This window comes from Rhinichthys klamathensis, unplaced genomic scaffold, assembly GCF_029890125.1.
Source record: "Rhinichthys klamathensis goyatoka isolate OS25496 unplaced genomic scaffold, OSU_Roscu_1.1 h1tg000006l_1, whole genome shotgun sequence".
NCBI lineage: Eukaryota > Metazoa > Chordata > Actinopteri > Cypriniformes > Leuciscidae > Rhinichthys > Rhinichthys klamathensis.
Genome location: NW_026606559.1, coordinates 2,034,799 through 2,058,540, shown reverse-complemented (window position 1 = coordinate 2,058,540; position 23,742 = coordinate 2,034,799). Strand labels below are relative to the sequence as shown.

Here is a 23,742-nt window from a genome sequence, read left to right as displayed (position 1 = left end):
CTTAGCCTATTCCTCATGAGCAATGGCCTCCAGTTCAGTAATATTCTTCGGTTTGCGTGCTGCAATCACCACCTTCAAATCCCACCAGAGATTTTCTATGGGGTTTAAGTCAGGTGACTGTGATGGCCACTGTAGAATCTTCCAGGACTTCTTCTGAAACCAAGCCGTGGTGGAATTTGAGGTATGCTTGGGAATATTGTCCTGTTGGAAGGTCCAATGACGACCAAGCTTCAGCTTCCTCACTGACGGCATGACGTTTTCTCGTAGGATTTCCTGATACTTCAATGGATCCATCTTGCCTTCCACACGCTCCAGGTTTCTAGTGCCAGAGGATGCAAAGCAGCCGCAGAGCATCACCACCATGCTTAACTGTAGACAGTGTTCTTTTCATCAGATGATTCTTCCTCCAGACATACTGCTGATCCGTAGAGCCGAAAAGTTTCATCGCTCAACTAGTCTTGTCAAAATTACCTTGGTACTGACGTTGGGACTTTTGACAACACTAGTGGAGAGATACAAAAAAAAAAAAAAAAAACGTCTTCACCAAGCGCTTACACAGATACACACAGGAGCGTTTGAAAGCAGGTGTCTATCAGCGGATCCGTCTATCAATGGTTATATATTAGGGATCCTCTGATTGATGCCTCCTTTCAAATGCGTATCTGTGTAAACGCTTGGTGAAGACAACATGTTTTTGAAGTGTTGAACACAATGGCCAATCAGAGACATATATGTTGAGAGCGTGAACGTAATGGCCAACCAGAGGTGTTGGAGTTCTGACATGCGTTTGGTACGCGCCTTACTGTGCAGCTGAAACCTCAGTGCCTGTTGCCACCAAATCTGGCTGCAGGTCTTTTGCTGCCTTCTCAGAAATCTGGTTGCAGCCGTTGATAGCTGCCTTTTCTGGTCCGTCCGTCTAGTGTAACCACTGTTCCTTTAACTTTGAACTTGCAAACTATGCTTCCAACGGTGTCTCTAGGAACATTTAGTGCATTTACTATCTTTTTGTATCCTGTCTCTTGTTTGTGAAGGGCAATGATATCTTCTCTTAACTTTTTGGACCATTTGTTCGACTTCTGTTCGACTTCGATTTCTAACATGCAGTCAAAGTGACAATTAACAAACCTAGCCAGTTCAGATATTTCATGTGTTAATAATAATAATAATAATTCATCACATTTATATAGCGCTTTTCTGGACACTCAAAGCGCTTCACATAGAAGGGGGAATCTCCTCAACCACCACCAATGTGCAGCATCCACCTGGATGATGCGACGGCAGCCATATTGCGCCAGAACGCCCACCACACACCAGCTTACTGGTGGAGAGGAGACAGAGTGATGAAGCCAATCAGTGTATATATATATATGGGGATGATTAGGAGGCCATGATGGACAGAGGCCACTGGGCAAATTTGGCCACGATGTCTTTCGAAAGAGTAGGGGCAGTGTTGGGGGTAACGAGTTACAAAGTAACGGATTACAGTAACGATATTACTTTTTTGGGTAACGAAGTAAAGTAACGCATTACACTAAAAATATCGGTAACTACACTACTTTACTATACTATAGGAACGCGCTTTCCTGCGTTACCCAAGCCGTGTTTGCTTGTGTGTAAAGTTCTGTCTAGTGGTGCGTGCGCACCGTTGCCATAGAGATCGATTTGAGTGACATAGCTGCCGGTGCGAAGGAGAGAGGGAAATGGAGACGGAGACGGAGACAGGGGGTCTCTGCAGCGCGAGTCTCCGCTGACTGCACGCGCACCTCCCCAAACGGACGAGGCGTTTATACTCGACGCGCTCGCCATTGTACTATTCTGTGAAACGACGGGGCGACTCGAGTAATTGTCCTCTTAACCATCAGGAATCAACGGTGAGAAGAAGAAAGGTCCACACGTGACGATGTTTATTTTAGTAGGCTACATCACCACCAATAACACTACAAAAAGAATCGTGTACGTAAAATCCAGTAAACCCTGAGATTATTACTTGTGACATTAGAACAAAATGTGGATATAAAAACATGTATGTAGACTATAGAACTAAATCAACGATCTCTTAAATGGTTTCTAATTTCACTAAACATTTCATTAAGTTTCGTGGACATTTGATAAAACATGGATCTTTCTATTAAAAATGCTTATTATGCTATTGTAGGCTCATTTTGTAAACATAAGCAACTGATTTAGACACGCAAACTGTGTGCCGATGCGGTCACGGTGAGACGTAGGCTACATGCTCGGGCAGATTCGGCTTCTTGAAGTCGTTCATCCTCGGATTCGGCGCCGCGCACGCTGTTACAAAAACTCTTCTCAAGTCTTGGAGCACAGCAGGTAACACAAAACAAAATGAACAGGCTTGTTGCAGGGTTCATTGTAGAGGAATGCTTCCCCTGCCGACTATTGAATCGCCAAGAAAAATGCATTTTAAATTAAGATCAAAAATGTAAAAGTGACCTTTATTTTATTATTTTTCATTGACCACTTCATTTTTTATTTTTATTGCCATGAGTCGAATAAAAAGCTTGTTTTGTTCTCAGGAGAAGAGTTTATTCTCATGTTTCCCAAAGCCTGTGTTTTAAAACTTGTGTGTTGACCCCATTTTAAAATGACCGCACCATAGCCTCCTTTATCCTGTTGTTTGTGGATTTTACAGTGAGATATATTTCCTTGTGCAGACAGGGATATTGTTCTTTCATATGGTTTTACATGCCATTTTGTATATATTTATACAATAAACACTATGTAGACAGGCAAAGTGATGATAGGGCTATGATATTTGTCCATAAATTAAGAAACGGGAAAGTAAAGTAATAAGTAGTGAAGTTACTTTTCAAACGCAGTAACTAGTAAAGTAATCTCATTACAATTTACAGAAGTAACTAGTAACTAGTAACTAATTACCTTTTTTGAGTAACTACCCCAACACTGAGTAGGGGTGTAACCCCGGCATCCTGGCCAAATTTGCCCAGTGATTTTTTGTGACCACAGAGAGTCAGGACCTCGGTTTAACGTCTCATCCGAAGGACGGTGCTCAATTGGCAGTATAGTGTCCCCATTACTATACTGGGGCGTTAGGACCCACACAGACCACAGGGTGAGCACCCCCTGCTGGCCTCACTAACACCTCTTCCAGCAGCAACCTGGTTTTCTCAGAAGGTCTCCCATCCAGGTACTAACCAGGCTCATCCCTGCTTAGCTTTAGTGGGCAACCAGTCTTGGGCTACAGGGTTATATGGGTGATATGATTCAGGGTGTCCTAGCTCAAGCACACCTGGTCCAGTTAATGAAGCCCTTGATTAGTTGCATCAGGTGTGCTTGAAACAACACCTGTTTTGCAGATTTGTGTTGTTGTGAGGGATTCTATTCAGGGGGTTGAATAATTTTGAGACTGCGGAAGTCATTAAAAGTTGCATTTTCAGTTGAATTTGGGGAAATCACTTGAAACATTTGTTGTGTTGAGCTTTTTCAATTACTCTTGTTTAATTTGTTCTCTGCAAACAGTTTTGTTTAATTTTGCCAATAAACCTGATTTGCAATGGGGGTTGAATCATTTCGATTACAACTATATACACAATTTATATTGCACTCTCAAGTCTGTCAGCCGATTATGTTATTTGCACATCCTTAATCCTTAATGCCTTTTATGCCTACTTTTGATATTTTATTCAGGATTATTGTTTTCTGATTATCACAGTCTCTGTTTAAGATAAATTTAAGTACCAAACACATTCAAACAATTCAGATGCAGACAATGCTGCAGACTTCATCCTGTCATTATCACTTTCAGGGTGAACAAGGTGGAAACTGTGGCGGGGTACGGAAATGTGTTGGTTCTTGACGTCGTTTCTCAGCGGGATGCAATTGTTAGGCTGTTAAAAGTTTCACACAATGCTCCGTTGGAAATGTCATGAACAGTTGGGCCAGTTTAGCACAGAAACAAAACCTGTTTCACCGGTGGTAAATATTTCAGTACATATTTGCTTAAAGACCAATAGATATACTCAACTTATTGATAAATGCAAACTACTCTTAGAATGAAAGGAATTTTAGGTTTTGTCTTTGTAAAGGTGACAGATTGTGACCTATTACAAAGATGTTGAGGTGGTTATTCAAAGCTGCATCAGAATGAGTAGTTTAGCCAGTTTCTCAACTGACCTAGACTCGTTTCAAACTGCAGCTTTAGAGCTGCACGATTCTGGATAAATTAAGAATCACAATTTTTTCAAACAGAGATCACGATTCTGAACAGGCAACTAAACAAAATAACATGTAATTAATTAGAGTTCGGACAAAATGTTATTTGACGCAGTCTATTTAAAACGTTTAATTAATCTGAATTCATTTTTTTAACAACTGTTTGAATGAATAATTCAATGACTCACTCCTAAATACTTCACTTGTTTCATTACTGGATGAATCAGCGGTTTTGAACGAATGCTTCAATGACATTGGCAATGGCTTCAAACACATTTTTTTAGCAGTCACTTGTCGCTACCCTGTGGCGTAACGATGTAATCGAAACAATCTTTATTACTTTCAAAAGGTGTTTGCTCTATTTTCATAGTTATCGTAGACATCAGTGTTTATATGAGAACTTAAACTTTTATCATAGTAGCCAACTTAAACTTGATAATATGAATATTTGTAACGCAGAAATAACAAAAATACATGTTGTCGCATCTGGTTAGTACATGGTGTTAAAGCAAACGATTTATTTGTTTATGCATACGTTGTTAGAAGCAACAACACAACGTAGACCTGTAGAGCCAACATTAGTACATGTTAATAAGGTTAACACAGTAAGCTGTGGAAATGTTCACATGGAGAGCACTGGGTTAATTGGCTGTTGGCATGTGAGCGAACTTTCACTGGGGATCCAGTTAGGTCCAAAAGTTTGCTGAGCTGATTTTTTCAAATCTTACGTGATTTCATTTTTTTCTTTATTAACATTTTGCTGTTTTTCCCTTTCATAGTCCTCAAATTCCTTTTTGTTATTATTGTCTGGAAGTTTAATAAATATGGTAATATTGGATGATAATCATTTAATGTGCAGCTCTCTCGGCATCTTCAAATGCGAACAAGTGATGCATAAAAAAATTTAAGCATTCCATTAGTGGTTTTATTTTCATTTTCATTTTTCCCTCAATTAGTTTTCTATTTTTGTCCTGTGCTTTCACCCTTCTCATCTTATTTTTTTTTTTTTTTTTTTACATTTTCTGGTGTTTGTCATTTTGATTTCACGATGGAACTGGATCTGCTGCACAAACATGCTCTCTGTTACAGTGCAGTGTGGTCAATGTGATTTATGGCTTTATCAGCAAACTGTCTCCACTAAAACCAATTTTATAGAAACTTGGTTTTCTCTGAAAGGATTTCCTTTACCTTTCAGCATTATGTTTATACATTCCATCACTTAAAGCATGCTTTTAAGCAAGCTTTTAAGCTCTTTAAATGTTCAGTAGATAAGAAAATAATAAACCTTGAAGTATTTTTTTCCCCGTTATGTTAGAATACTTCCTTAAACATCCTTGGAAAAAAACAACAACAACAAAAACGTAAGTAAACTTGATATATATCGTTACATTTACAACTCCATTTACAGTCACTCAAAGATTCAAAAGTGTGTAGATTCAAAGTGTGTGGGATTATAGACTGATCGTTATAGTTGCGCCGCCTCTACTGCCGCTCCTCAGCTACCAATGAGAGGAACGACTTCACCTCCGCTACTGACCATGTACAGCCATTTCTTTTTTCAAGTTCCATGCAACGGTCATTTAAATCAAGTCTTTTAAAAAAGTGCAAACAAATTATACTGATGTGGTTGTTACTGACTATTAAAACATAGCGGGTTTGGTGTCTCGTGTCGCAAATCCAATGATGCTGGTAGTGGCAATTCTCACTGACCAATCAGTGATCTGCAGTGTTTACACGTCACATTTTAGTATCGGTACGGCTCGCTTGGAACCTCAACCGAGGTGGTACTAAAAATATTACTAGGTACTGTACACCGTGGAAACCCCCCCAAAAGTGAGCCGTACCATGTAGTGAAAAAGCGCCATAATGCCTAGGGTTATTATCGTTGTCTAAATATGAAGAAGGATAAAAGACATGATTCTCCTATTACTAAATCATTTCAGTGAAAAGTGCAAGCTAAATCTTTCCCTAGGTTTCATTCATGACAGTCTTTATCAAAAGGTGTTCCACATCATTTAAAGATAAAAAACCTATATAGCCATATTGAAAAAAAAGAATAGAAATTACGACAACACAAATTACTAAAACTTTAAATGTAAAATTAAAATGTCATTTTAATTAAAAAAACTTTACATTACAATGAAAGCAGAAATGATAAATTAAAATCTAACTCAAACTAAATTATTGCATTGCTCCTTTAAAACACTGTTAACAGAAGAAAAGGAACCCTGGCCTGTGTGTCAACACAAGGAAAGATTCTTCAGCAACTAGAACTAGTTGCACTATCTGTCATTTTGTCTTAATATCTCCTCTCATCAGGGTGTGCCCTGCTCCACGTCCAACCCTGCGGGGCACTTCTGCAAATTCCTCCTGTGACTTCTTTTTCTGTGTTTAGTTTGGCTCGTACAGCATAAACTTGCAGTGTTTAAGACTGACATACACGTTCAGGGTGTATTTTGGCCGTAAAAAGAGCCAGCTGTGTGATTTAGCCCTCTCTATACCCCAGTGACTGCTGTCGGGTAGCTTGCTTTCTCAGCGTTGCAGAATCACAGATGAATTTGATAGGCATTGCAGCACACCATGTGGTTAATACATGTACAAGCAGTGGTTGGCTCATCAACATCACTCCGCTTCCATCTGCCACCATTTTAATGTCAACCATCATTAACATGAATAATTCATCATTATTTGGTCACCTTTTTTTACTCTACAATCCTACATTCTTTGAGGAGAAAGAGGGTTTTGAATTTCATGTGGATCTCATCCATATTCTTAGTGCAACACTAAAAGAAAGCACAATTTGGATTGTTCAGTCTACAGCCTACATTTGTGTGCTGGATGTTGTGTCTTGTGTTATTTTACATGCAGTGATATCTGCTGTTGTTATCCTCGGAAGCCTCGGGAGGAGCGTAAACATTCCAAACAGATTTCCACGGTTCCTCCTGCGATGGCCTTTCCGCTAGCAGAGATACTGGAGATAAATTTAGACTAAACAATCAAAGTGCCCATTTCTCAGCTGGGGTGGGGTGGGGTGGGGTGGGGTGGGGGGGGGGGGGGGGGGGGGGACATCCTTTACAAATCTCTGCTGAAGTTGAAGTGTTAAGGCCTCGATATGCTCACGGCAAAGTTCTTTTTCGTTCTTTTGCTTAAAAATAAGTTTGAAATATCTGAGGGAAGCTTTTAGATGATTATGCCAGTGCTGCGTGCTCCTCTCAATAACAAAATAAACACATAAAATGATGACAGCGGTGAGAAAACAGCCATTAAGAAAGCTTCTGATCATAGCTATATGTATATGTTTGTACAAGCTCTCTTTTATGTATAACTTTTTACAATCGATTGCTTTAAAGCAGTGTTTCTCAACTGGTGGGTTGCAAGACCGTTTTGAGTGTTCAATTTACTATAATTTTTATAGGCTATAAATGATCAAATTCCTAAACAAAAATTGGGTCACGGCTTAATGACCATGAATAATAATACAAGTCGCTTTACAGTATTAAACATGAAAAAGTAGTGACAGTGTCGCTTTCAATAAAAATGACAACTTCAATTACTACTGTAAAAGCAGCTCTCCAGTGTGTTCATGTTTTTACTCACGTCTGACCTTGACAGACTGAACTGAAGAAGATTTCCACGTCAAAGAAGGCGGAGCTTTAGAACACACCTACCTATTATGCAATCGACATGGTAGCTCAAAGGTGTTAAACAGTCAGAGCAAACTTTTCCAAAAATGTGCTTTGGCAAGCTGTTTTCAAAGAACTTCGTTTTGGCCAGATTTTGTTCGAAATGCTGTCACCGGTTCGTTCTTTGATTTTCTGTTGAAGTATATTTTGGGGCCTTACATTTCTGCTTCACTTGTATATTCCCCTGGACAGGAGACATTCACGACTTTTACGTTGGGAATATAAACCTTCTCTTGTGTCCCCGATATGAGATGGCATGTGTGCTGTAAGTAAGCTGTAGTGGTCTGCTACACTGTTTTGGAGCGTTCAGCAGCGATCGAGTGATTATTAGGCTTGAGTAGCAGTCTTATCAGGGTGGCCTGCCATGCTGGAGATCCGTGCAGTGTGTGGAAGTGGTTGCTGACAGCAGTCTGGCATCATAGAGAGAGTCAATCCATGAATCCAATGCTGAACCCACTGCAGCAAGATGACAAATCACAATGTGACATGATGACTGGTTTTGGTGTGTAGAGGCACATTGTCAGGACCTTTTTCTTAGAAGTTTCTTTATACTTTTGTATTTTATGTTTATTGTTTCGATGTTTTATGGATTTGTCTTAAGCAGTGATGTAGTGGTGCTTGGAGAAGTGGGTATACTCTTAATTTATGCCCCCAATATTTTTTTTAAGCATCCCAGCAAAGGATGAACGCTCTGTGTTATAAACAGTGACATGTAAGACTATAGAATATTGAAAATAATGAATACAATAGAACATATAGAATCACTAGTATTCTTGCATATTAGGGCCGTACATAGGGTTTTCTAAATAGCCAGGTCCCATAAATGATATTGCTAGGGGGGTTGGGGGGCATGTCCCCCCCCCCCCCCCCCCCCCCCCAAGAAAATTTTGATTTTCCTGATCTCGACATGAGCATTTTAAGGTGTTTTGATGGCCAAAAAATGGACAACAGTTGATCAGATTCTTAAACATGAGAATCAGTTCCAGTTTCAGCTACTTTTTCTTTCCTAAATTAATCAATGTTTTTGGACTAATCTGTTCATTTAATTAATGGTTCAATTGCTCACTCATAAAGACAGTCACTTGTCGCCGCCTTCTGGCTTAATGATGCAAGTTGCGCAAACACAGACAAGCGGAGTGATACAAACGGTGAAAAGTCGAACACATTCGAGGTAACGTTATACAAATATATTTATACAATAATAATGGCAATATATTTAATAGGGTGCTTGTGTTGTTAAATTGAGCTTATAATTTCCACTGTCTTTGATCAAACTGATTATTTCTGTCGATCATTTAAAACTTCTATCGAAAACCAGCGGTATATTGTGGTTAATATTGTATATTTTAGCTACTTGCATCTTATCTCGCACTATGATCGTTAACTGAAGTGAAGCGTCGCGTTGAGATTAGCGCTCGGCTCGCGCTTCTGTGAACAAAAATCCTGCATGCTTTGATTGGTCTCAAACATTTTGACATTGACGAGCGGGTGTTTGAGTGCTGAAGCAGATCAGATGAGGTCAGTTATCGTCGCGATGGGAGAATCATTGCAGCAACAAATTAGAGTTAATATTAGGGGTACGACCCTGACTGGGTGTTTTTTTTTTTTCACGAGATTGGATTAGCAACTAAATGATGCGCATCAGAGGGGATTTAGAAGTGGGTATACGCAATGCCGACTGAAAAAGAAGTGGGTATACGCCGTATACTGGCGTATACCCTGCACTACACCACTGGTCTTAAGTATGGTTTGCTGAATCTCCTGTCTGCACTAGAGATTTACCCTTGGGTACTAATAAAGAAACCTTGACCCTGATATAGTTTTTTTCTAATATTAAGTTATATATATATTTTTTTTTAAACCGAGCAATTCCAATAGGGTCCTCACACCATTGGTGCTTGGGTCCTAATTATATACCTATTTAAATATTTTTCGAAATAAATGGATTGGAATTTGATTTTAAATGTCTAAATCTCTTTATTGTTGACATTAAATGTAATAATTGCTATGTTGGCAGGATTTTATTATTTCATATATGAGCATTTTGAGCATTTGATTTGATTCCTCCTTCATTTTCACTGTCTTGCGGCTTGTCAGAGTCTCTCTGATTTCCGTTTTAAGCTCTTTTGTTTGGATTTGGTTTTATCTCCAGGGCTTTTCAGACTGGGTATTTTAAGGAAATCGCGTCAGGCAGATTAATTTAGTCACTGCCTGCTTGCATAATATTCTCACTCTCATTAAACAACTACCTCTATTTTCACACATTTGATTCGCATGTGAAATTCAAGCTATTGAGGTACAGGCCTTCACTTCAACTGCAAGCTACTCAAATGTCTAGCTTTTGTAGTAAAATGAAGTAAGAAAGTAGTAAAATGACCTTCACAGAGAGGCCACGGACAGTTAGCAACTTGGCTTAATTGTCATTACCAGATTGAGACAAGAGTGTAAATCCTCACAGAAAAGGAATAACTGTTTTAGATAAAGCCCTGAAGCATTTTCTTTTTGCAGAAGGAACTTTTTTTTTCTACTGTGGAGTATAGAAATGGAAAGCTCTTCTGTAGCATGAATATTTCATAGACAAATGTGTTAAAAACAATGACAGGTTAAAACTTAAAAGTATATAGTTGGCTATGAATCTAAGTGGTGTCCTTTTTCCTGGTGACAGATTCTCTTTGGAGGAGGGTAGATTGCTTTCTTTGCCATAAGGAACCAGGAATGTGACTGGAAAGCTTAACAGTGGTGTGGCATTAGCAGCACAGAATTGAAGATTGGCTTTAGACATTAGTGCATCTTGCACCACTTTACAGCTCGCCATTTTTTTACTTGAGTTGTGTGAATGTGAGTTTTGTCTGTATTAAATGTCATGCAATAAAAAGATGTAAAAGATGTACCATTGAGTAATGGCAAGAAACATCTTGCTATTGAGTTGTCCTGACAGACTATGCAACAGCAACATACACTGTGACCAGTGTAGTCAAATTAATGAAGAAATGACTATTACCACCAGACAGTTATTTTCAGTGAATCAAAAACATACCTCATGACCAGTTCACATGACTGATTCACAAACAAATCAATGACTCTTATAAGCCAGTTCTTTTAATGAACTGTGAAAAAAAAAGAGGTAAGAATCAGTTTGATACAAACCTAAACTGAACTGAATCATTTAGAGCGGTTACTGAATCAGTTTGATATTAAAGACACACTATGTAAGATTTTTGGATTAAAATATCCAAAAACCACTAGAACAATGTTATATATTTTGGTGATTTGTGTACTTGCATTATCCCAAATGTTTCTTAGAGTGTTTAAATCCATAGAAATAAGCAGTTTTAACCGCATCGCTTATCAATGACATACCCACGCTACCCTCGATTTCTGGTTTTTATCATGGAAACCATGATGCTTTAATATATTATGTGTTTTATTAAGCAACTGTTTGGATACATTCATCGACAGAAAACTAATCATTGTTATACAGCTCAACACAGTCTTTTTGTTTAAATCTCGATTTCTTGATTTACCGCTTATTTACCATGCCTAATATTGATCTAGCTCCAGGGCGTGAATTTCGTTTTGGAAAATGGGGGGGAAATCCCCCCTTAGATGATTCTCATGGGGGGGATTTTTTTTGTTTGAGGGGGAGAAAGGGAAAAGCATTTTTTCCAAACAAAATTATTGCATTTATCTTGCCTAAATGTTTGTGCTCATTGCATTTTTACAATGGGGTTGTAAATTTACACAACACAAGGAAGCTTGATTTAAATTGTTTAATTAAATTGAAAAAAGTAGCACAAATAAATACAATAGAATAAAGATACAAATAAAGAGAAAGGTTTTTGAATAGGTCTAACACTAGTATTCATATACAGAAACTGAATAAAGTAATCAAATGGAAAATAACACTGGGTAGTATTTTAGTCCTGAATAAATTAAATACATAGGCTATTAATCCTGATTCCTTTAACTTAAAGCTATCTTTTGTTGTTTTGACAACAAAATTAATGACACACACATATGGCTGCCGTCACTTTAAGAGCTAGTGCACGGATCCTGTGAAGTGTGTTCATTATACTGGCATGCGTTTTATGCTTACTATAGACAAAAGCGACTATGTTTAGAGTAAACTCACGAAGACCGCAATATAATCCGCGGAAAATAACTTTTGTTACTGGCCAGCTGTTTTTGAGGTGGATTTTCTATGAATGTGCGCATAGAAAATAATCTCTCAGAGAGCGCGCGATCACTGATTAGTTTAAAATCGCTTGAATGTTTAAACTGGTAAGACTTAAAAAGACGTGCAAATGGTAAACTTCAGTCACGATGCACTGCTGGCCCGATTGTGCAAGTGAATATTCCGGTATGTCCCGACTCCTAAACGCGAGTGTGTATTATCGCCGCAGCGCTTGATGCTTGCCTTGCACAACACATTTTGAGAGAAGAGACGCGGCACCGCTGAACACTCACGCTGTTTGTGAAATTGCGTCTGGCAGATAGTTGTTAAAAGAATGATTTGATTTTATAATCTGTGTGGATTACGATTGCGGGAATTTCCCGCATATAAATGGGAGACCTGCGGGAATGATTAGAATTATGTGCAATACCCGCAATCCCGCACCGAAATTCGAGCCCTGAGCTCACTGCAGTGTGCAACAAGTGTCTCGTATAGTAGCCGCCGAGCGAACGCACAGTAGCATTATAACAACTTTCAACACACTCAAATGCATCTAATATGATAAAACAGCACTGCGTCACCCCAAATACGCATGACCGGAAGAATAATAAAATAATATTGCGTAATAATAAAAGCTCCACTGCTCTCGAGATGTGTAGTGCTTGTATCTCATTAGCAATCGCTCCAGCGGCTTTCGTAACGTTAATAAATCTTTAATACATTACCGCTCATCCATGAATATGACTTCTGCCTTAGTCCCGTCGTATTCTCCACCGGCTGTAGAGGTGAAGACAACAACTCCCATGATTCTGTGAAATCAAGGCGTCATCAAGCTGTGCCTTTGTTTTGGATAAATGACCTCTAGTGGTGAAAAATTACATAGTGTGCCTTTAAACTACAAGTTATCATTATTTTCAAGAATATCCAAATGAAAAAATGACTTAACCTTTAAATGTTTCAACAGCATATTAATAAACTCAAGCAGCCTTGATGACAGGAATACCGAGACATCATTTATTCACAGCCTTTGAGATGTCTGACATGTGCACAGTTTGTTCTTTTGGGATTTTTAATATTGACATTGAAAGGTTACATCTGGACCCCATTTCTTTGTCCCCCAGCCTTTGATAACTACACTCTTATTACGTTTCACTAATGACAGTTGTTGTTGCCAGAATGCCCAATGACTAGTTATTTCTGAAACCCTGGAGAGGAAACGTCATCATGACAGCTTGCAGTCTCGTCCCCTGCCTATCATATTGTGATGGAGAAATTGTGGCTTTAATCACTTAGGTTCTGTTCTAAAAGAGTCCTCTTGTTCTGAATCCCATTTTTGGCATTATAATGGCAATTTGAGATGTAATGTTGGTTGATAAGAGCCTGGCAGCATAATCAAGTGGAGACGAACAGGCAGTTCTCATATCTATTTATTCTCTCTCTGCCTTCACAAATTTCTAGCGTGCAGATAATGACTAGAGCGGGCTGGCTGCTTCTGCAGCTCAGTGGTGCTGATTTTCAGACTGCCGCTGTAAGCCTGCTGAATCTCCTCGGCTCTTTCATGGTGGTTGGGCTGTAATTTTGCCACGTACGTGTGCTGAATGCTGATGCGCCCCGGTCGAACTTTGCCTCAGCGGCTGCTCACAACAACAGCAACTCAAGTCATTTTCAGTCAGCTAATACAAGTGTTATTGGCTTCTCTTCAGTTAATGATAGAAAGGCCCTCTGTGGCCGCTCCATCTTAAGCATGTTCCCTATTCGTTTTCGGTGTAAACTTTCCTAGCTAAACTTTTAGCGAGTTAGAATTTTGAACATTGAAACATGTTAAGGTTTCTAAGTTAAGGCTTGAACAGTGTCTAGAATTAGGCTCACATGTTCAAGAAACTTTTGATGTGCATCCTCATCTTCTCTTTCTGCTCTTCACAGCCTGATAAACCGAATGCTTCAAAGGGATCCGAAGAGGCGAGCATCACTGGAGGAGATCGAGAGCCACGCGTGGCTTCAAGGGGTGGACCCATCTCCAGCTACCAAATTCAACACCCCACTGGTGTCTCACAAGAATCTTTCAGAAGAGGAACACAACGGCATCATCCAACGCATGGTGCTGGGAGACATCGCCGATAGAGAAGCCATCATTGAGTAAGGCTTGTTGTAGGCTTGTGATACAGATTTTAAGAAGCTGAGATGTACAACATTTTCCACCAGTGTATCTCTGTCCTCACATTTTTCCTTAAGTAGGACTGTCTTGAAATCAAAGATTGCGTTAGAAAGAGAGTCCAGGTTTATCTCTGGTCACCTTAAAGAATTTGGTGCAAAGGGTTCCAAAGCACTTTGCTTGAAGATCAGTTAGCTGGACATGGAATAGGTAGCATTAAACTTGAGGAGTGTTCAATCCAGTTTCAATGACACGTGTCAAGAGAAATGTCTTAGCCAACATCTTAGGCCCAAAAAGTACTCTACACAATTCAAGAACACAAAAGCTTCTAGGTACACAAGCTAGATTTCACACATTCTTGCATTCTGAAATGTGTATCATAAATTCTTATATTTTTAGTGTTGCCACAACATGCATTATAGCATAGAGTTAGCCTGAACTGTTGTCTTCTGTGTTAAGTTTTTTTTTTTCTTCAAGTCAACTACTGTAATGGCAGAGCAACAGTTAACAGAGTCTTAAAGGGGGCGGTCACACTACACTTTTCATTCCATTGATTTCCATTTATACGTATGAGAATGCAAAAAGTTTTGCATTTCACAGCGTTCCAAAATTCAAGTTTGGTGAATTCTGAGCTTCAAATTCGCATCACGTGAACACGTGACCAGTAGCAGATCGATACGTCACAGCGTGACCTCTTGGCTGAATTAATAGAACAATATTTTTGCCATAAAGTCAAGTAGAGTGTATATTTTTTACATTTTCAGTGTATTACTAAATTTTAAATGCATATCATGACCGCTGCTGTGTCCGAAGAAATTAAACCTTTGACAACTTTATGACTCTCAAATCAAAATGATTGATTGTGTTCTATTCTGTTGTGTCTATCTAAGCTATTGTAAGATAACATGGTTTTATTATTAGTAGGGTACCATTTTTCACAAGTGTTGAAAAATAAGTTCATCCCGCTGACAGTGGAGCATGAAACGAACATAGTGTAGAAGACTCCTGCTGTACAGTCTTGTAGAAAGATGCATGCTGGGTGACAGTTCAAAGCACCCATCAGTCTTTCCTTAATGTCTTCGATTCCACTCCCTGGCAGCTGGGGAACCCCACTATGAGAAACTGCAGTCAATCTGCCTTAAAGTAACCCTCAAGATGTTTTAAAGAGGATGTGTACTGAATGATTGCATTAAAATCCCATGTACAAGTCATTCTTCCTTTTCCAAAATGTCCTTGTTTCACACACTCACAAAAATAAGTTAGATCAAAACATAAGTGGCACTTACTTCTTTGCTCTTGTTAAACGCTCAGTGCATTTTACACATAAGAGCTGAACTGGGCCATGAACACAGGCCATGACGTGAGCTCAATCCTTGCCAAAATATTGTCGCTGCATGATTCAAACTAATTTGTTCAATTGTTGGTATGCAATCCCTGAAGAAGCAGTGTAATCTCTGCTAACATGCCCAGACTCGCCATCTTAAAAAGCTAAATGCAGAATGTCCCATTTGTATTGGGACGGTGTGCTATCTGGGATTTTTCAGTTATTTTAGTCTCAGGTGTTCAAAATGTATTCCATTATACAAGACATTTTGAACTGATAGAAGCCACATGGGTCTCTAGTTGTTAGAGCCGTGGAGTCTTACTTGTTACTGACATGCCAAATTTCATTGTCTAAACTGGTGTTTCTCTCACACACTGTATCTCCTTCTCACTTGTCCATTCTCTTTGCTCTGCCTCCAGAGCCCTGGAGACAAACAAGTACAACCACATCACTGCTACTTACTTCTTGTTGGCTGAACGGATCTTGAGGGAAAAGCAGGAGAAGGAGGTGCAACCTCGTTCTTCCAGCCCCAGTAACATCAAGGCCCAATTCAGGTACTTCATGGGGGTTGCCCCATCTCTGCTGTCTGTTATTTATACACTCATATTTTGTCAGTAGAATGCTATTTAGTTATGGGATGTATTGTTAAGACATCTCATTTCTTATTTTTGATGCAAAAAGACAAATTCATAACTCTGTGTTGAAGGTATTTGAAACGTTTTGTGATTTGTACTCATTCCAGAGTGTTTTTGCAGTTTGAAGCCACATGTAATGAAATGTTAAATCCTCTATAGGCTTGCTCATACTATTTGTTGTAAGTGTCAAAACTTAGTCAAAAATATTAACTTTCAAAAGAGTTTACCATGTCATGGTGTACACAGGCAGGCTAACTGCAGGTTTGTTGGCTCTTGGGAGTAGGTATCAGTGCTCAGAGAGGGGCAGGATTCACTATAAGCGGTTGTGAGAGGTCAGCTCTGCTGAATGTCAGTATCCCTGTCTGTTCTCTGTGCTGTGTGTGGACAGCCAGCACATCCTCTGAGCGCTGCACGGGGTGACAAATTTGTTTAAAATATGAGGCTGAAATTGGTTTGGACTGACCTAGAAAAGCAGCGAGGCTGCGGATGCTTTTTGAAAGAAGCAGGGAATGGAAGAAATGAGAGGATGTGGTGTGGGAAAGTAGAGGAATATGTTGGATGGGGTGAAGAGAGGAAAGAGTCCTCAGGATGCAGCAGGGATCATGAAGGGTGACATGATTTTTTTATGGTAATCCACATAGAACTATCAACAGAATGGAAAAGCAAACTGAGCCTCCCAGATTCTTCCCAGAATCAATTCGGTTTTGTAGCCATTGGTTACCCAGATCACGATTGCATTGTTCTCGTTCATCAGTGTGCCCTTCATAGACAGAAAGAGTTTATAGGCTGTATGTACTCAGAATTGTAATTCCTTATCCTAGTGGAGAATATAGATGAGTGGTAGAGTATAAATTCTGCCTGAAACGTTATTTCACCGTATGAGGTTGACTTTTGAAGTTACACAGGAATTTCCGCATGCATAGACTGACAGCATCATTTGCAACAGCCTTAAGCCATTGCAGAAATTATCTTCAATCACTTCTCATCAGGCCTCTAAACATAGCTATAGTTTTCATAAATCTTGGTCTCAGTCCACTTATTCATTATATCCTAAAAATAGTAACTTAAGTAATGCAAAAACGGGCAACATTTTACCTAGCCATTTTACAAGTTACACCCTGTATCCTTGTTAACAGATTTTCTTTACTGTTCTCTCTGAGCAAAAATGTCATTTTAAATATTTGTTTAATCAAAGCATTTGCTGCATTTGTGTTTGCATTGTTTGGTTTGTCGTCATACCAGCATAAAGTTTATGGAGTGTTGATGTGGTTATGACAACCAGGGAGGACATTGTGGAGCTCTGTTTCACTTTGTTTTAAAAGCGTAAAGTATCTTTCCATAGCAACTTGCATAAGTGCACACGCTGTGTAAATGATACTCTAGCAGGAAGGTAAGGATATAAGAAAAGACAATAAAAGCAAGTTGCAGCATCCAGTCACAGATATATTTCTGAATTGCCATGTTTCTTGCTCGAGTACTTGGCTCAAGAAGCAAGTCTGGCTTTTTTGTCAAGGACTGTCATTAACATTTGGGTTGTTTTCCTAAGGCACTCTAGAACTTCTGTCTTTAAAAAAATTTTGGGCAATGTCCACCTGTACTTTATATTATCCTGCTTTTAGTCACAACCTTATGCTGTTTTTGACTTTAAGGGAGATTGTACTTTATTTAAAGCAAGGTTATTTATAACAAGGACTATGTTGTTTTCTTTTTTGCAGGCAGTCATGGCCAACTAAAATCGACATGCATCAGGATATCGAGGACAGCTTAGCCTCTTCGTCCATCTCTCATGCTGGGGGTCCACAGGCTCCGGCTCGCAGTACAGAGAGCCTGTTAAACGGTCACCGCAATAAAGGGCTTCTGGACATAAGCCGTAGAGAGGAGATCAGCGAAGCCTCCAGCAGCTCTGCTGTACCTGCTGCTCTGCCCCCAAACCCCCTTAAGCCTGGGGTCATGGCCCCTCTTGCATCCGCTTCAGCCAAGCAACGAACTTGCCTCTTTCGAGTGGAGGAAGATGAGGAGGAGGAAGAACAGGAGCCTTCACCGTTGCCGACCCAGGTGGTATTGCGGCGCAAACCACTGTCCATCACCAACCGACTTACATCTCGAAAAAGTGCCCCAGTGCTCAATCAGATCTTCGAGGAGGAAGGCGAGTCAGATGATGACTTTGACATGGATGAGAGTCTTCCGCCCAAGCCCAGCCGGTTGAAGATGAACATAGCATCTCCTGGTACGGCCCAGAAGCGTTACCACCGCCGCAAAAGTCAGGGCCGTGGTTCAAGCTGCTCTAGCTCGGAGACCAGCGATGATGATTCAGAGAGCCATCGCCGACGACTAGACAAAGACACAGGGTTCACCTACAGCTGGAACCGCAGGGACAGTAGTGAGGGTCCACCTGGAAACTCTGGGGGTAATGGGGGCGGTAGTAGCGGAGGGCAGGGCAAACCACCGGGGGAAGGTAACTCAGGACCAGACAAGGGCAGCCCTCCAGGAGGAGGAAATGGTGGAAGTACAGGAGGGAGCAGTGGAGGTGGCGGGAGTACAAAAGGACAGGGAGGCCCTTCCAGCTGTTCGCGTAGCAACAACAACAATGCTTCATCTGGCTCAACACGTAGTGCAGCTCGGAGTGCAGGGGAACTGGTAGAAAGTCTAAAACTCATGAGTCTGTGCTTAAGTTCTCAGTTTCAACATCGCAGCTCTGGAGGGGGTGGTGGGGGACGGTTTATCCTTGATCCTCAGAGCCTGTCCAGCGTTAAAATCCAGGAGAAGTCCTCCTGGAAGATGTGCATTGGCTCCAACAACAGTCTAGACAAAGTGATCAACCCTGCCTTGAATGGTGGCGTTGGGGCAATGGAGCATTATCAAGACCAAACAGCAGTCATGTTAAATGAACTTGGCCTGGTCAAGGAGAACAATCTGAACTTGAAAAATAATGTTCTCCAGCTACCTCTGTGTGAAAAGACCATCTCCGTGAACATCCAGCGAAGCCCCAGGGATGGGCTACTCTGTGCCTCAGCCCAGGCCAGCTGCTGTCAGGTCATATGATGGCACAGCACATGGCTGGTTCTGAGTGGATTGTTCCAATTGCCACATTTGTAGCATATGATGACTTGAGTTCTCCACCAGTAGCTGTATATGACCTCTCTTGATCCCAACTTGACCTTTAAACCTGCCTTCTGTGTCGTCTTAATCATTTTTACAACTTATTTATTAAGTTTCTTCTCTTGGACCCATTTGTTTTTAATGAAGTGCACGCTGCTATCCTTTCCTTCTTTGTGTGTCTTTATTCGTTTTGCCCAGTTAGACTTTAATAGAATTCAACATTTGTTTTTTAAGTCCTGTTTATTTTGCTTTTATAGCCCTTGAAATGAAACACTCTTAATTTGAATTCCATGGTTCCAACACCACCCAATCAATCAAGAGTTGTGGAAACTGTATGTATAAATAAAATTACCTTTTAATAAAGTGAGGTATTTAAATTAAGACCAACAGTATGTGATAGCACAGAACATGGCAATTCATAATGCAAGCACTTAAAGAAGCTCAACCTATAAATGCCACAATTGGTTTTGTGAATTTAAGCCCCAATATGATTGTAACGAGATGGTAATACAGTTAAAGCAATAGTGAGAGTAAATAACAAACCCTGTTTTAATTCATAGTGCTGTCTGACGAGTTTTAAACTAAATTACCATTTTGGGTTTTTTTTTTTTCGCCCCCTCCATTTTTAAAGTGCTTTTGAAGTGTTTCCTCATCACCTTTTAGAAATGTACAGTATAACAACATTTTTGAGGTTAGTGACAATCAGTTGCAATAACGGGGGGCTACGGATAATCCACATGACTTTATTTGAATTACATTGACACATTCACCATGTTCTTGATTTAAGTCACACCACATACGTTTTTTGTTTTCTCTTTTTTTGTGTGTATATTTGAGGGATCATTTGGGATTTAAGTGCAATTTATCCGTTCAAGCTGGTAAATGTTGTTCTGCGAAATGCCCTCTTAAGTAATAAAGTTTGCCAAATTCGCATCCCAGACAGCACTGTGGATACACCCACACATTAATGTGTTCATCCTATTTTTATCAAATTATCAAATTAAAATTGCACTAAAGTAGAGTCTACAATTAGGATACTTTGAATCACAGTGGGGATAATTAGCCTTTACAATGCTGTTTCTGCCCGAGCGAAATCAAACCAGCAGACAGCCACAGTATTCAGCTTGTGTTGTACTGAATATTTAAATGAGAACCGTTGAGCCAGTACACCCTTTTTTCAATGTCATTATTCCAAGACGAAATTTGAAGGGAGAAATAATTTTAACGTTAAGGACTCTTCTTTGGCTTAAGAAATCACTTTCGGTTGCAGATTCCGATCTCTTTCAACCCTGTTGTTCTTGTACCATTCAGCTTTGAGTTACTGTAAATACCAGTCTCAGAATTGACTGGCCTTGCGGGCTGTTTATAAGTATGTACATATATTTTTTTGAAAGTTTATTTTTTTGAAAGGACTGCTGTTTTGGATGCGAGCCTTAAACCGGCTTATAGTTGGGATAAAATGGGGCTTTTTTTGTCACCTGGCCACCTGATCACAGATAAATAATTAAATGGTATGTCATCTATTCAGTGGATGGCCACTCTTTCAGGAAATATGGCTCAAGAGTTGGTCATTGGCTGACCATCATATGGTATAGAAATAAGTCAAAGCTCTACAGGACTGAGTGTGAAAGAATAGGTTGAGAGATTTAAAGGGCATTTGCAATAAGCTAAGCTATAAGTTGCAGCTATATGTAAATATATTTTTTTTGTTTTGTTTTTCTATTTCAAACCTGTACATCCTTCAAATGGCTCATTTGACCCAAATTTATCTTAAGTATTTCTGTTTGTTTTGTCTTTTTGTTTTAAAAAATAACGTCTGTAAATATTGGTGTAAATATGGTGCTCTACACTTAGAAATGCAGTGTTGGACTTCTTGTTCATAGCTGTAATATAGCCTTATTAGATATGAGTGTCAAGAACAGAGCAAGGGAGGGTGAATAGAAAAAAGTGCTATATGCATTATGTCAGTCTCTGACTTTGTCCTACCCTTGTGTAAACAGCTAAACGACATGTGCATGTGTTGTGCGTTTGACATTTTTGATCCCCGTTCATTCAGAGGAAAAGAACCACCACAAAATGTTACAGGACCAAACCATGTACTGACGTTAAAAGAAAAAGAAAAAAACAACTTTGAACAAGCAAAATGAATAAATGTTCTGTTGCTGAAACTTGTCCTTAAAAGTTACATATAGCTATGGTGATGTCCAAAATTAAATGTGAAATATGTTGTCTTTAAACCTGGACTTCTTTTGTCCTTTTTTTTCCCCTGTGGGGGTGGGGTGGGGCACTACGGTTTTCTCATTGAATATCTTGTTTCACTCCAAAATACGTCACATTATGAAAGTAAGTTGATCCAAGTTCGCATCTGTGGGCTTTCTGTACAATAGTAAAAGTCTCGGTTCAGAGGACTACACACTGTGGAAAGAAGTTAAACTTGGCAAGGGTTGCGCTGCCCACAACTCCCTGCTGCTGAAAGGTATTTGCTCCTAATTTACAGCCCGCTTGTGCTGCCAAGGAGTTTCCAATAACCCAGAGCTTTTCAGGGGTGTCTCAAGTACACACTTCTCATCCAAGTACATGTCCAGCATCAGTTTAATGCTCAAACACACTATACGTGTTGTCGGTAGAGCACCTTGCGAGCACACAAGACACGTTCTGCATGGTGTCATTGCTGCTCAGTGGAAACTGCTGAGACCGCATCAGTCTCAGAAAGTGTGACAAGCCGTTCCTTAATTAGACTGAGTTGTAAGTTGGCTAGTCACACTGCCCTCAGTCCTCTGGGTCTTCACACTTGATGTTTTCTAAAGCAAAGTTATTTGGCTCCCAAAACCTGAAGTATTTTTAAATACTTTTCTGCAATGTCAAATGCAACTTTAATCAGCAGTCTCGATCAAGACAAGATGACAAATGACTGTTTACGTGCATAACACAATTCTGTGCAATCCCCGTTTTTCCCTCTCAGTTAAGTGAGCGCATGGATTTTACTCCTTATTCCATTTTTACAAACATTTTAACACACCAGGCAAGCATTTTGTTTCATTAGAGTAACTGTTTGTGCTTAAGACCTGGTCACCCAAAACTGTAACTAACATTCACATTGAGAAACTACCAAAAAGCTGCTCAGTAGAAATTTGCAAAGAATAGAATTTGTGTGTGTGTATATATATATATATATATATATATATATATATATATATATATGACACAATGACCTCTGCTGATCCTGCAGCCAATGATATTGCTTGCTCAACGTTTAAATAGTCTGGTTAATTTTTTTCTGTACGCCAGTTCCGCAGGGTTCCTCTCAAACCCTCCTCCTCCCCCAGCTCCACCTGTCTAAATCTGCTATGGGATTTATGTAGCATATCTTACATGCTCACAGGACTGTGGATCCATTAGCAGTAGCAAATCCACACTTGCTCTGCAGCAGCAGCAGCAGCAGCAATAATCTACAGCAGCGTATGTTAATGACCAAATACATTAACTCTTTCCCTACCATTGACAGAATTTTCTGTCATTTATGAGACAACGCTTCCTTGCCATTGAAAACACGGAAAGCCAGGAAATTCAGTCACTGTTATACTGTAGGGGGCGCTATTACACAACTTCTGAAAGAGTTTTCGGATCAATACACATGCAAAAAAGAAGCAGAAACAAGTGATGGCATATGTAAGCATATGTAAAATGGCACGATCATCAACATTAAACAGCATATAAATCAAAACTCCCTAAAGTTACTGAATGAAATGTCGACCCAGGATGAGCTATAGGACTGTGAAGCTTTGGGGGTGTTGATGGACTTGATCTACTCCATCTATGTTTTGATCAATATTCTAAATCCCATCTGGATATAGTCTGATAAAAACGTGATTTTCTCAGCTTTTTGCTCAAAACGTTGCTTTTTTTCTGAAACTTACCCATATTCAAGTCTTGATAAAAAAATAAATGCATGAAGCTAGAATAAAATGGGATTTCTTTTGATAAATTGGATGTTCAGATATTCATACACACCAAAAAATAAACTTATCGTTTATTGTATGAATAAGGCTGCTGCTGGGTTTATGACTGATAGAGGACATCTTCTAAACACACACATCTCACTCCAACCTCTCAAGGATGAAGAACATGTTATCTCAATAATGAAAATGTTTATTTTCAGGCAGAGGATATTGAATATGCTTAATGCAAGTACAGTACAAGGTGAAGTGGCCTGACGCTGTAAACAAAAGCCATAACAGGTAAATGTGATAGTGATGTTTAAAGGCACTGCTCTATCTTTGGTAGAACTCAGAGTCAATGATACTGGTCAATTCAATACCTCAGAAAATTACAATACATCTCTTTGTTTGGGATTATTAAGACCCAAGGTATAACCATCTCTTTACAACATTTTTTACAGATTCAGACATTTAAACAGGAATAGAAATGACTAACCAAATTAACCTGGTCATTTGACCCCATCATACATTAACTGGATTCTC

General features: G+C 39.6%; 1 protein-coding gene across 1 annotated transcript in view; it reads left to right on the top strand.

Moving 5' to 3' along the window:
* snrka (SNF related kinase a) overlaps positions 1 to 19,644 on the top strand; it is a 59,936-nt gene extending 40,292 nt beyond the window's left edge. The window contains exons 4-6 of the mRNA XM_056257413.1: positions 13,975 to 14,187; positions 15,947 to 16,081; positions 17,878 to 19,644. Of these exons, the coding sequence (XP_056113388.1) occupies positions 13,975 to 14,187; positions 15,947 to 16,081; positions 17,878 to 19,204 (1,675 nt within the window). The 3' untranslated portion in view covers positions 19,205 to 19,644. The remainder of the gene's footprint in view (positions 1 to 13,974; positions 14,188 to 15,946; positions 16,082 to 17,877) is intronic.
* Positions 19,645 to 23,742: the final 4,098 nt, after the last annotated feature.